We start from the raw sequence: 13,774 nt of genomic DNA, 5'->3' as shown, positions 1-13,774 counted from the left end.
GAGATAGTGTCGAAAGCCTTCCGGAAGTCCAGGAAGACGATGTCCACTGCTACCCCTGCATCTAATGATCTGGTGATCTGATCGTAAAAGGCCACCAGGTTGGTCTGACAGGACCTGCTGCTGATGAACCCATTGATGAACCCATTAATTCTGAGAATCACCTCTGGAGCCTTTTGTGAAAGTGGGTGTTATTCTAGCAACCTGGCAGTCCTCTGGCACAGGGGCTGTGTGTAACAACAGGTTAAATATTATTGGCCGTAGTTCTACAATTTCACCTTTGAATTCCTTCAGAACTCCCGGGTGAATGCCATCTGGCCCTGGCAGCTTATTAGAACAAATTTCTTCTAAGACTTCTGTTGTTACTTTAATGTGATCCACCTCTTCAGACCGTAAACTATCACCCACCACTTCATGCAGTTGGAGGACTTATTCTTCTATACTAAATAAGGAATAGAGACCTTTTAAGTGGAAGACTTTCAGAGTTCTCCATGAGATATCAACAGGTCTCCAAGGAAGGAGAAGGAAATCATTTAAAAAACTGGTAGAAAAAGAGCCACGTTTTCCAAAAGAAATACCAATTTTGCCCACTCAGAAAATGAGCACTTGGAAGCAGAACAGTCAATGACACAATGGGAAACCTTAAATTCTGCATGCACTTGACTATTTTGCTCTCACAACTTGCCAATGCATTTAAAAATGAGTATTCCTTAAGGATCTAGTACCCAACACTCTGGGCATTGGCAGCAGACCATTCAGAGGAAGGGGAAACCTTGATGAGTGTTCCTGTATCACAGTAGGGAAACAACCATTACAGAATCTGTACCTGCATGGCACTTCGCATGTTCCAAATGCCTCACAAAGACATCAGATTAATCAAACACCTCTGTCACACAAGGCATCCTCTACTCTGCAGAAAGGAATACTAGAGCAAAGACGACATACAACTTAAATCTGAGGCATCCAATCCTCTGGTCAGGCCCTCTTCTCTGACACACAACATTTAACTCTGTTTAAAAGAGTTCTGCTCACCAGACTCCCTACTGATATTGTCCTCAGAATCCTCCTCCTCATCATCCTCTGAATAGTTTTTCCTGACTCTTTTTCTTCGTAACCGCCTGCTTTGTCTCATTGGCCTGGAGTGGTGCCGCTTGGGTCTGCGGGCGCAGAACTCTGAATCACTGTCGTCATTTGATGGTGCGTCATCTTCACTCTCATCTAAGTTCTCCTCTGATACCACAAACTCATCCTGAGATCTGTTAAAAGACAAATGAGAGCCAAAAGAGAAATACTTGAAACAAACATATTAAAATATTACAAGAGTTGACTACATATGTAATGCAGTTTATAACAGCTGTGGATGCTGTTTCCATAATACGCATTTACACCCACTTTTATCTTAAAGAGTGCTTCACAAAAGTGAATGAATCTTCTCAACCTTAATGTGAGCTAATGAATGCTTCTACCCATCCCTGACATTAAATACCACCTGTGTACTCGGAGGTGGCTTCACAGTATGTAACACTGTACAGCAGATCAGGACAGTACAGAAAAAATCCTATATCCCTTTGTGCTCCTAAAGGGGCACAAGATTATTGCAAAAAAAATATATTTTTTTTAATTGCAGGCACTGCATGCAGCGTTTTCAGCAGTTAACCACAGGTCTTTGTTCTATTACCCGCCTAGCATTGCAGAAGGCTGCATATTGGGCAGTACCCGAGTACAAGTCTGGGAAAAGCATGAGAAGGGGACCTCCCACATCTGAGCTCCAACAGTTGAGTGGTTAGGACATGTCCCCACAAAACAGGAGATCTGGATTCTAGCCTCAATTCCCTTGCCTGGAGGGTGTTTGTACCTATGTGTTTCTAACCAGCTTCCAAGAAAAGTGGTGCTGGCTCCTACCCTGGGGGTCTTTAAGAGGAGGCTTGATGTATACCTTGCTGGGGTCATTTGACCCCAGTAGTCTTTCCTGCCATGACAGGGGGTCGGACTCGATGACCTGGTCAGGTCCCTTCTGACCCTAGAAACCATGAAACTATGAACACATATGTGGTCCTAGCATACCACAGGTTAGGCGTTGTTCAGACCCCTCTCCGGCATTTAACAGTCATTGAATAAAATGATTATTAAGCAGTGCTGCTGGGAAGTTTCTGCCCCGTTTGGAGCAAAGGTCCAGGTTAGAACCCAGGGCCTTGTCCTATGAGGACGTCAGCCACCTCAGTGAACTACACATCACCTCCTGGTCCCACATGTCTGTCTCTTGACTGCCCAGGGCCAGCTTCAGAAGGAGTGCTGGAAAAGAGAACGAATAATGCTGGTCTGTGGTGTGGTGTAGTGGTTAGAGCCCTGTGCTGTGAAGTCAAAAGAATGCAGGTTTAAACACCCATGAGGGGAAGAGGAGGATAGACCTTGGGTCTCCTGCTTCCTGGGAAAGGGCCATAACCAATTGGCTACTGGTGCTAACACATGGGAGGCTCCTCCTCACTATGTCCATTAGTCATGAGCATCTACTAATGAGATGAGCTACATCTCTGTGACTTGCATGCACTTATTTGCCCAGAACAGGCATGCATACAGGACCAGACAGTTCATGGCCTACTGCACACATTCACTGTACACATGCACACTTGTGTGTCCACAATGCAGTGGAATTAGAATCACAGTTTGTTCCTAAGTTCCAGAAATACCACTTATACAGGTAGAAAGCTGCCATTCAGATGGATCCAGGGTAATGGAGTTCTGCCCTATGTAAATCTGAATGCTGTTTTCAACTGAAATTGCAGGGGGGTTTTATGTATAGTGAAGTCTTGTTTGTCCCGGACTTCAAGTCAATTATATTCTCAGGAAGCACTCTTTAAAGAGCCACACAAAGCTAGGATTTCAAACGTATATGTCCTATACAGAATATGGCTGTACCTTCCAATATCACAGGGGGTTAGCAATAACTCAGGAGGAACACAATCTGTGAAACAGTTTCATAGACTTGTGGAAATCAAACCACTCATTTCCAAATGCAAAGATGATATATTTATGGATAAACTTCTACTTCACAGGTTTACATTACTGATCTTCTAGAACTGCTGTTGTTTAAAGAATGAGTTAATTTATACAACAGCAGAATATCCTTGTTGGGATAAAGGGGACAGCCAATTCCCACAGCTGAATGCAAATTCTAAACTAATATTCAGCAGGCAATTAACAGAAAATACTGTTGAAAATGTAGACCCACTATACCAAATCAATCGGTGAGATGTTTGCAGCCTATATTTATTGACTGGGAAAGTTCCAGCACATTGTGTCCTACTATCAGGATAAAAATCATCCAGTATACCCACATGTGGAAAATGACTTCAAGAGATACTTAAAATCTGTCTCAAGAAATTTTCAAGAGGTTATTTCTAAACCAATCAAGATGGGGAAGGGGCAGCTGTCAACTGAAAATGCTGTCAGCCAAAAAAACAGAGCCCTTTTGTGTTTCTCTGTGAGGTATAAAGAAGGGTTGAAATGATGATTTTTAGCATTAGAAATTCAAATGACTTCTGCTTTGGAGAACTCAGATGATTAGAGAACTAATGAAATGAAAGTAATATAAGGAGTGAAAAGAAATTCAGAGTGGAAGGCATTTGTAATCAGTTTAATATCTATTTAACATTTCAGGTTTCATATAATGCATGTTTTATAGAGTGTAAACTGTTTACCTTTCTCTGGTCTTCACATCTAGTTCTCCTGGTTTTCTGAACCTCAAATTCTTAGAATGCTAAAAGTCAAGAATTGAGTTCTATAGGTTTCTTTAATCTATCAGAGATGAAGCATCAAGTCTGCTTCAGTTCTTCATCATTCTAAGCTACACAGGAGGTTTTGTCTAAACAAGAAAGTTTTACTGCTTTAGCTAAAAGAGTAGAGTTAAAATGGTAAAAGACACTTGGTGCAGATGTGGGTATAAAGCTACCTTAAACTGATATAGCTATTATACCAAAATCACTACATTGGTATAAGACACTTTGATAATGATATTGACATGGCCATGTTAGGACTTTTACTGGTATATAGTTATCACATCCCTAACCAAAAACAGCAATACCAGCAAACAAGCTACAGGTAGTGCAGGCCTAACAGAAAAACCATCAGTTACAACTTCAAACAACACAAAAAAAAATCACCTAGGATAGGCCTATACTACAGATTGCTGTGGGGAAGCAGGAAAATTTTACCATTACAGGTACCATGTGCAGCATATAATTGCATCCCCACTAGGGCTTCTTCTCAGCTTAGTATATTAGTATTCCCACATGGGTGAAGCATCCCCATTGTATGCTTGGCATAAGTAGTGCTGAATATTGACAGAATCTACAACGTTTAATGATCTAGACTAGTAATTTAAGCACAAACCTACCCATCGCTGATCCTGAACTCATCCTCACTCTCCTCCTCATCCAGATTGCTATCGCTATCCAGGTCATTTAGTCGCCGTCGTTTCTTGCGACGTGCGGCAGCAGCCCGCTGGGGCCGCTTATTTTCTTTCCTTTCTTCCTCAAGGATGGTAGAAATGTCCTTTCCACGGTGACCTGTGATATTTGACATGTCTTTGCCTCGGCCACCACCTAGATGCAGTGAGAGAAAGGGGAAAAAATCCTGCAAGTGAATGTTAGCATTTTTCATTCAACTTTAACTACATTTTCCCTCCCTGCTTCTGATTTCAGCTTCCCTTCTACACACCAGGCAGCAGGCTGTTAAACCCTTTTGAACAGGTTAATGGTTCCGTGCATCTGCTCTGCTCTAGTCCCATGCTGGGCTATATCACCACAGCTGCAGTCAGCTGGGCTGAAAACAGAGCAAGGCCCAAATTCCTGAGAAGCTACATATCTGCAGCATCCACTGACTTCGTAATCTGACCTGCAGTTAGTGAACAATTTTAATCATTTTGGTCCCTGGTACTTGATTGTTTCTATACTGAAAAGGGTACAAACACTGAGTAATTATTATTAATAAAAGTTCTATAGCTACCACACTGTAGGGTTCTTCCTAGCTTGTGATGCCCATTTCCCTGAATCCATCAAAATCAGGAAGTATGGTTCAAAAGTACGGGAGCAAAAATTCCAAGCTGTGAGCGATCAGAAGAGAGAATTACACCCACTGCCTCTTGCAGCACAATAGAATTTGTGCTATAGGACCCTTTCTTGTTACCATTTTAATGAAGATAGAATATGTAAAAAACCCATACCTCCCCCATCAGCTTCCTTGATATCATCTTCTATTGCTTCATCGATTGCCTCATCAAATTCATCGAATCTAAAAACAATATCTTGCATTTACTACTTTGAGACAGAGCACAGTTCAGATATCATCTGAATTCATCTCTCAAAAATCTAAAACAGCAATAAGAATTTGAAGTGCCTTAGAAAATCCAGAATTGAGACAAAGTGGTGAAAATAATCAGTGTAAAAGCATATAGATGCATTCTGTGCCGGACAGATTCTCAAAGATTTTTTGCTTTGTAAAAGTATATTAATATTTTCATCTGCTAGCAACTACCTTGTTGGGTTACTACTGATTTACAAAAATATATTCACAAAACTCACTTTAATCATCCAGTGTGCTAATGAATTTAAAAGGCTGAATTCTAAAAGCAGAAAAATCTGTCTAAAAATTATTTCAGCAAAATTCTTCAAAAGAAACAGATAGTTTATTGATTTTACCAAGCTCTTCTGTTTAAATGGCAATGCACTGGCATCTCACAGGAGAGCTTTATAACATAGACCTATACAAGTTTCATCTTAAGTACTCAAAGTGTCTGAGTTTCAGACAGTGTTATAGTCACAGAAAATAAGGCATATCACCTACATTTTAGACTAAACAAATAATATATACCAGGGCTATCCAACTGGCAGCTCATAGGCTCCTACCCAAGCACCTTTCCCCTGTCACTTTGGCTGCTGCTGCAACTGGGGTTCCCAACTGTCCATAAATTTATGGATGGACAATAAAAAACAAGGCTAAAAATGCCTGGCCGTAAAGCCTGCAATCAAGCCATCCATTAAAAATCTAAGCCACTAGAGCTTGATTGAAGCTCTGGCATTAAAAAAAAAAAAATGTTGCAGGCAGTGTTGAAGTACAGACAGAGCATGGCAACACCACCTGGTGTCTGAGCAAGAGTGCAGCATCCTGAAGGGAGTTTCTGTCAGGGCTGTGGCTCATGGGAATCTCTGTAGCCTTCCCTCAGCCATGTGCTGCTGCTGCATCCCGTCTGCCTGTAAACACTGCTGGGTTAAAGATAGGCAGACAGTAGTCCTTCTTTGGAAGTCGGTGGAGGGCAGGGCCGGTGAAAGTAATGCTGCAGGCCCGCCTGGTGTGGGGTGCATTCATGGACATTAGGGCATGGGAGTGAATAGGGGAACCCTGGGGTGAGAGCAGTCGTGTGCAAAACCACTGCTGCAGTCAAACAGGGTTGCCAACCTAAGAAAACTTTTTTACTGAAAATCTGCAAACTATTTACTGACAGCCAAACATTTTTACTATGGTTGGTATTAAACCCCTAAATCAGTCCTTGTCCAGGGCCTGGCAGAAGGGTTACAGTCAGATTATGTAAAACATATGCCAGTAAAAATCCCTCAGCTTTCGCTTCCTGCTCCTGCATCGGGGAAGGATGGAACATCCCATGGGGCTTCCAGCATTTGCAGCACAGTGGTAGGCTGATCCACTTGCACCCATGTAATACAAGTGTATATGTGGGGGGGTGCAGGAAATGCTGCCCCCATGCATGGTGAAACTGGAGGTGATGGTACCACCCATGGGGCATGCAGTCCCTGGCTGCTTAGAAGTTGAATTGCCCTGATACATACTTTACAGAAGTCTTTCTTTGATGGATTTGCTATAATATTACATTACTTGGTGGGAAGGACAAAGGCAAAATATTTACTATATTTCTGCTACATAGCCTTTACAAGTCTGATCGTGACTCAATACACACAGGAAGTAAAATTTAAAAATGACATGCAAACCAGGGAAAAAAGGATCTGTTTCCTTTATGCTTTGACATGTGTTTGTCTAAAAACATTTCTGTTTTTCCTCTTTTGTTAGATATTTAGGTCTTGTGCTTTCCTGAAAAGATGCTATGGATTTGTGAAAAGCTAGTTGGCCTGTGACATTAGGCAGAAGTAAATGAAAGATGATTAACTGCATAGGGACATTTATTTTATGGTAAGATAAGTAACTCTGAAATGACTCCTTTGGTAGGTTTATTTTAAGATATTCATAAATGAGAATATTTTATCCTTAATACAATTTATGAGCTGTATGTCATGTTTGGAAGAATCAAGCTATTCTTCACATTTCCTACACCACTGCTAACAAGTATTTAGGAATCAAATATCTCCTGATATATTTTTCATATAAAGGTGTAATGGATTATACCTTGCTCTTCTGCAGGTTATTTTTCCTAACCTGTTCAACAAAAAACTAAGATGATTCAGACAACACAAAGGGATCAGACAGATGAATAGAACCAAAACACTACATTTTACAAATCTGTTTGTGAGCAGAACAAGACTTCCCAATTTATTTCCCCCAGTGGAAAGAGGACAGGCACAATTCTCATTAACTCTAAAGGACTTGACTTTTTTGTGTGAATTTGAAGTCACATGCCAATAATACACATACAGAATACATTCACAAGCTCACAGACATGAGTGTGATGGATTGCATAAGAGATGCTTGCTCATCATTTTATATTTCAATACTGAGCTTCATATTAACACTGAACAAACATAAATTATTTCCATTTAAAACCACCATCCTTGCAGGATGTAGCAATCCCACTGCAGTCATGTCAAATATCCTCTGGGCACGAATGTTTTCTGCTGGGTCAATGGCCACCTCAACTATCACAAACATGACAAGAAATCTGTAAAAGTCTGCCTGTGGCAAAATTTCTATTATCGGCAGCATTCAATGTCCCATACCAGAAGAAAGATTTTCTTCACTGTAGAGTGAACCAAACTAGCTGTACAGCCTGAACATGATTGCTACCAGCAGGGTTTTAAACAACAGTGTCCTTGTGGGACAGAAAAGGACACTGAGTGCCTACATGCAATACTGCCTAACTGAACTGCCAACTACTTCAGTATGTAACTGATACTAGTTTTATAACATACATAAAAACACATCTTAAGACCTGCTAGCAATAACGGCATTTGGAAGTGTTCTGCTCTCAGGGTAGCAAGTCTAAATCACATAGGGTGCAGCTACATGTCACCCTACGGTGACATTGTTATTGGACATGCTTTAATACTGCCTTTTGGTAGTACTTCAACCAGAAGTACTAAACCACGGTGCAGTAACCTCCTGTCCTGTGCTGTGCATGCAGCACATGGTTAGTTTTCACTGCTACTCTGCTGTAGCAGCACACTAAAACCGGGGAGCCCACTACTACAGCAAGGTAGTTGCTGATCACATGTAGACTCATATTATCGCTACATCGCCATAACACTTCATGCGGCAACGTAACGCGGTGCTACAGTAATGTAGGGTGACGTGTAGGTGAGCCCACAGAGTTTTAATTCTTTAATTCTCTTTCTATTATATAATAGGTCACAGTTACTCTATAAAGGTAAAGTTCATTTTTTCTTATTTTATCACTTATAGAGTTTGTATTTGTGTTTATTGTATTTGTACATTCTCTTAAAGCTTACCAAGAGAAGGAGGAATATAAAAAGAGAATGAGCAATAGGGTGTACAAAACAGGCCGTATTCAATTTGGATTCGGCCCGAATCAGAGACAGTGATTCGAGTCGTTGATTCAGATCACTGTCCCCAATTCCATTTTACCATATCCGAATCTGAAGATTCAATGCTGATTCAGAGAATCAGTGACTCAGACATAGACACAGGTTTAAGTGTTTTTTCTACATACCTCGAGGTACCAGGTGCGGCTCATGAACGCTGCAATGCTGGGGTGGATGAAGCATCCCACAGGAGCGTGGGGAGGTCCCCCATGTGCTCGGCAGCGAACCCGGAAGTGGACCTGAAGTACTTCCGGTCCACTTCTGAGTCCGCGGGGGAGTGCACGGGGAGGACCCCCCACAACCACCGGCTCAGCAACTGCCTGCGGGGGGACCCCAGTTGTCCCCCCAGACCCAAGAGGCACCAGTCGCCAAGCTGGGAAGGGTGCGGAGGGGCCCACCAGTGCGCTCCCCAGCGGACCTGGAAGTGAACCAGAAGCACTTCTGGTCCACGTCCAGGTCTGCTGCCAAGCGCGCTGGGGAGCCCCCCACACTCCTGTGGGACACTCCATCTACCCCATCATCTCAACTTTCACAAGCCACCTGCTACCTAGAGGTATATAGAAAAAGCATTTAAACCTGTGTCTATGTCCGAATTGCTGAATCTTTCCGAATCTCTCCAAATAGATTTGGAGGGTTCTGATTCAATTCAGAGAGATTGAAGGGTCTCCTGTTTCGATTCAGAGATTTGGCTGCTGAATCGGGCCGAATCTCTGCTGAATTGAATCAGTGACTGAAGCTATGCATAGGCCTAATAAGGAATGGTAAATTTCAGACATCTGTATTAACCTTTTTTCAACCAGATAGAGAATCATTGGCCTGCATCAATATTTTGCATATTCTGCAATACAAATGCTGTCACCTTGAAAATGCCTGCGCTTCCCTTGCCACAGAACTAAATGATACATCAACTCTTACATGTGACTCAATCAATGTGATGCAGAAGACATGCCTTTGTTTTCTGACTGCCAAGCACACATGGTATTCAAAAGTAAGACTGAAGACTCCTACCTTTGGTTTGTTTGCTACATGTAAGTGCTACTTGGAAAGCAGGTGAGAGGAGGACAAGGCACATTATTATTAATGCTCTTAATTGCAAACACTGACTATTTTCATTCTTATCAGCATTCAAACAGGCTGCTTACCTATAACTTATGCATTTCCGGGTTCTGGTAGATCTCCTTTCAAGTAGTTTTGACTTTGGCTTTTTGGAATCTTTCTTCTTTTCCTCCGGACTTTCTTGTATTTCTGGCTCCTGTTAAAATAAGACAAAAGGGTTAGAAGCCCATGTCAGCCTTGTGCACTTTTGTCAGGAGGACTGAACTACAACTGTCCTATTTTCCTCCCTGATAACAGGTGTGCATAAGGCTTACATTCCCAAGTGGCTGACTTATTCCAGGTATCCAGTGTCTCTTCCCTGTTGCTAGATGACGGTAACTGATTAATAACAGCAGATGATAATTATTAAGAAGCCATTCTCAGCAGGAAGTCCAGAAATGTTATCTTTTGGAACTAGATATGCTAAAGGGTCTCAAATGTTTAACATTAGCATACATGTACCAACAGAGATGTGAACTATATTCAGACTTCAGTCCAGCAAGCCACGTCAACTTTGGAACAGGCTCATTTGGTCAAACACTGATCCTAAACAATGCTGACACATCCTCTTTCAGAATTATACAAAATCTTATATTAACAATGCTTTCATACGTACACTCACCCCCTTATTTATTGTGATATCATGTTTAGGAAATGAAAGAATAATACTTACTTGTGGTGGAATGATATTCTCTATACTGATGCCTACATACACCAATCGCTCTTTCCTTGAAGAGAAAAAAGAAAACAAAACATTTACAAAAAGCCTGTTCATTTTTAAGATAATGTAGACTTAAAACAATGCTGTAATTAGCGTTATTTGAAGCTGTTCCTATAGCCAAGAGGAATCAGGCCAATCAGCACCCTGTGATAAAATGTGTATGTTCCAAACCTTGATTAAAATTATCAGGTATTATATCCTTGGTCCTGAAGGATCAAAGTCTCCTACACACATAAATCTAATGGCTTAGAAATAATTCTGACAACTGATATTATCTGAAGGGAGAAGACATAAAGAGAAAAGAGGAATTGGCTTTTGTAGTAGAAGTGTAACTAGCAGTAACAGACGAAAGTTCAGGAACACCTAGGACATGAAGAAACGATACAACAGCAAGAAAAGATTAGATGATGCTTTATTAGGCTCCAAATAAGGAAGTCACATCTCTTAAGGAGGACCATACTGCAGGAACCCAGACTGGAAAATATAATGTGGTAGAAAATAGTCTCTAGAGAACAACACTGTGTCACAAGGGACAGACTAGACTAGATGTTATCTAATAGCTCTCCTCTATCTCCAACTTTTAAGTTTCTAAGGAGAATTGCTACCACTGAAATGAAGATATAGAAACATTTGGGTCAAACTGCTAGATTTGTTTGCTTGAAGGAAGGCCTGTTGAGGGGGACAAATTAAGACCCCTATGGCGACTGAGGGATTGGGGTTGGGGTTGGGGTTGGGGCGGGGACAGGGGCTGCCCAGCCAGGGCAGGGTAGGGCAGGGCAGGTTGTAGGAGGGAGCCTTGGGTGGCTCGTCAGGGGGACGTAGGCAGGGTGGGGTGGGCCAGTTCCCCGCCACTCCACAAACCCCCGGGGGAGGCATGGGGAACATGTGCCCCCCAGGATCTGTGTGTGGAGCAAAGGCAGGCTGCCCTGGCCTCTTCCCAGTGCAGGCGCTGGGAGGGTGGGAGCTGGGTGGGCAGTGGTGCTGGGTGAAGGTTACAGGGAGACTACAGAGAATTTTTAGGTGGCTGTAGCCCACCCCACAGCTCCCCCTCCCAGAGCTGCCACCACCTGCCCCAATTGCCAATAATGTCAATTTTCCTTTTATTGGTGCCGATCCAGTATGGGCCAATATGTCAGTTAACCTCTCATAAAAACACAAAGCCTGCCTAAATCTTAAAACCAGATACAGAGATGAAATACTAACTACCTTCCTTCCCACAGATAAATGAAAGCTCAATAAATGTACCAGCAGGTCTCAAAGCGCAGGCCAGGGAACAGCACTGACTACTGAGCTCATTCTAGCTTTTCTCATCTCCAGATGACAAAATTACATGAAAAGAATCGAGATACACATCTCCCAAGATGTATTTTCCATGTAAGGAGATGCCGTTGTTACCAAAGGGACACTACAATATTATGAATGAGAGGAGAGATAATCCATGGGTGAAGAGGAACATGGTGGAAAGCAGTGCCAGGATGAGTCTGCTACTTCACAGTACATCCTTTGAAAGAGTTTCAGAATCCCTGATTTAAAACAAAAACAGCAGTGATACGACCTTTTGAATCCTTTGCTGCCACCTCGTGGCAGTACATGATTATATAGACAGTAGTAGATGTAGAAGTAAGAAACTTAAAAATTCAGCAGGACTTCCACTGTAGCACTTCGAAATCATGGAGTAGAACAAGGGGGAAAAAAGGAACACAGATCTTAAAAAACCCAAATCTCCATTACTGTCACAGCTGTCACTGCCATCAGGGAATGAAAAGTTGTCATTAAAAATAAGCTACAGCCATACCACTGATCCAAAGAACCAGAATAGTGTACTCTCAATGATAGCTTTAAATCCTTCAGGGAGCTGTGAAATCTCTATTCCAAAAGGAAAGAGAAAGACAAGAAAGAGTTAATGATGTTAGAGACAGGTTAGCTCTGACAGTGAAACCTGTTTTAATATCTGCTTACACTTGTGTCTCAAATAATCTATTTTAGCTGCAAAAAACCTTTACACTCGAGCTGTAATAAAAGCATGGCCCCAGACTTTTTCCAAGATTATATTGTCACGACATCTGCCGTCTTCATCATGGTTACCTTGCAATTTTACCAAAGCATGCCCTAATAAAGAAACAACAGACACCTGAATCAGAACATGATAGCAAGTCACGATATTGTCCCTTACTGGCCAATATACGAAGCTTCAAAGGGCACCAAGAACTCAAAAATTTGAGGATGTATAACAGGAAGCATGAGGGCAGTTTGGCTAGAGGATCACATTGCTAAAGGGTTATTTTTATAGCACTTTTCACCATACAAACTAGATGTATAATATGAAAAGCATGAGCATGCTGTTCTGTAAAAGTTACAAAACCTTTTATTAATGCAACACAAAGCTTGCAAAATTAAAAGCAAGACAGACTGGAAATGAAAAGCAGTCCGACAGCATTTTATATAATATAGTGTGGGCTAAAAGAGTATTTATCCTAACTAGGAATCCAAAAATACTCTTTGCAAATAATACAGTAGAGCTGACAGCACTTAAGAGAACTTTAACTCTTCTGCTGCCCATCTTTTTTTGTTTCTGACTGTCAGGCCATATTCATATATATTCAATACAAAAGACTTTTTAAAGCAAGACAAAAAGGGGAAGTTGTGGCTCTATGGATTTGTGTGATAACAACATAACTAAAAACTGGATCAACATGTCTTGCTGTACATACATAAAGACAATTGCCAGGTCACTTAGAAATGGCACTTAAAAATGCTTCTCAGGGCTCCAGCCAATGGGAGTGGAAACAGAGCACAGGATTCAGTTTCAGCACTTGGGCCAAAAGGGGGAATAGGTAACTTAAAAGAGCACCATTTTCTAAAGCCTTGTCAACACTAGAAGATTCTGGCCTTACACCAAACCCAGCGGGTGCATAAGCACTGCCAGCAGTTATGACGTGTCCAGAGAACCTGATCCACTACTATGCACAGCGTCAGGCCGCTCTGCCTCACTGCAGTCTTACTGTAGGCTGGGGCTGCCTCCTAATAAAACTCATACCACACCTCATTATTTTGTTCCTACAGTGGCAGCTCCCTCAGTGGTAACAACAGGAACTGATGGACAGGCCAACGATCAAGTAGAGCCAGGGAGGTGATCCTCCCCTTCTATGCGACGCTGGTCAGGCCACAGCTGGAGTACTGC

General features: G+C 41.9%; 1 protein-coding gene across 1 annotated transcript in view; it reads right to left on the bottom strand.

Moving 5' to 3' along the window:
• Positions 1 to 13,774, bottom strand: part of RSF1 (remodeling and spacing factor 1) — a 103,863-nt gene that overhangs the window by 7,459 nt on the left and 82,630 nt on the right. The window contains exons 10-14 of the mRNA XM_019530434.1: positions 10,546 to 10,600; positions 9,920 to 10,029; positions 5,219 to 5,286; positions 4,391 to 4,598; positions 1,030 to 1,253 (exon numbers count right to left, since the gene is read on the bottom strand). Of these exons, the coding sequence (XP_019385979.1) occupies positions 1,030 to 1,253; positions 4,391 to 4,598; positions 5,219 to 5,286; positions 9,920 to 10,029; positions 10,546 to 10,600 (665 nt within the window). The remainder of the gene's footprint in view (positions 1 to 1,029; positions 1,254 to 4,390; positions 4,599 to 5,218; positions 5,287 to 9,919; positions 10,030 to 10,545; positions 10,601 to 13,774) is intronic.

Source organism: Crocodylus porosus, unplaced genomic scaffold (assembly GCF_001723895.1).
Source record: "Crocodylus porosus isolate Cpor-Errol unplaced genomic scaffold, CroPor_comp1, whole genome shotgun sequence".
In the NCBI taxonomy this organism is placed as follows: Eukaryota; Metazoa; Chordata; order Crocodylia; family Crocodylidae; genus Crocodylus; species Crocodylus porosus.
Note: the sequence above shows the minus strand (reverse complement) of the source record. Positions and strands in the feature narration are given on the sequence as shown.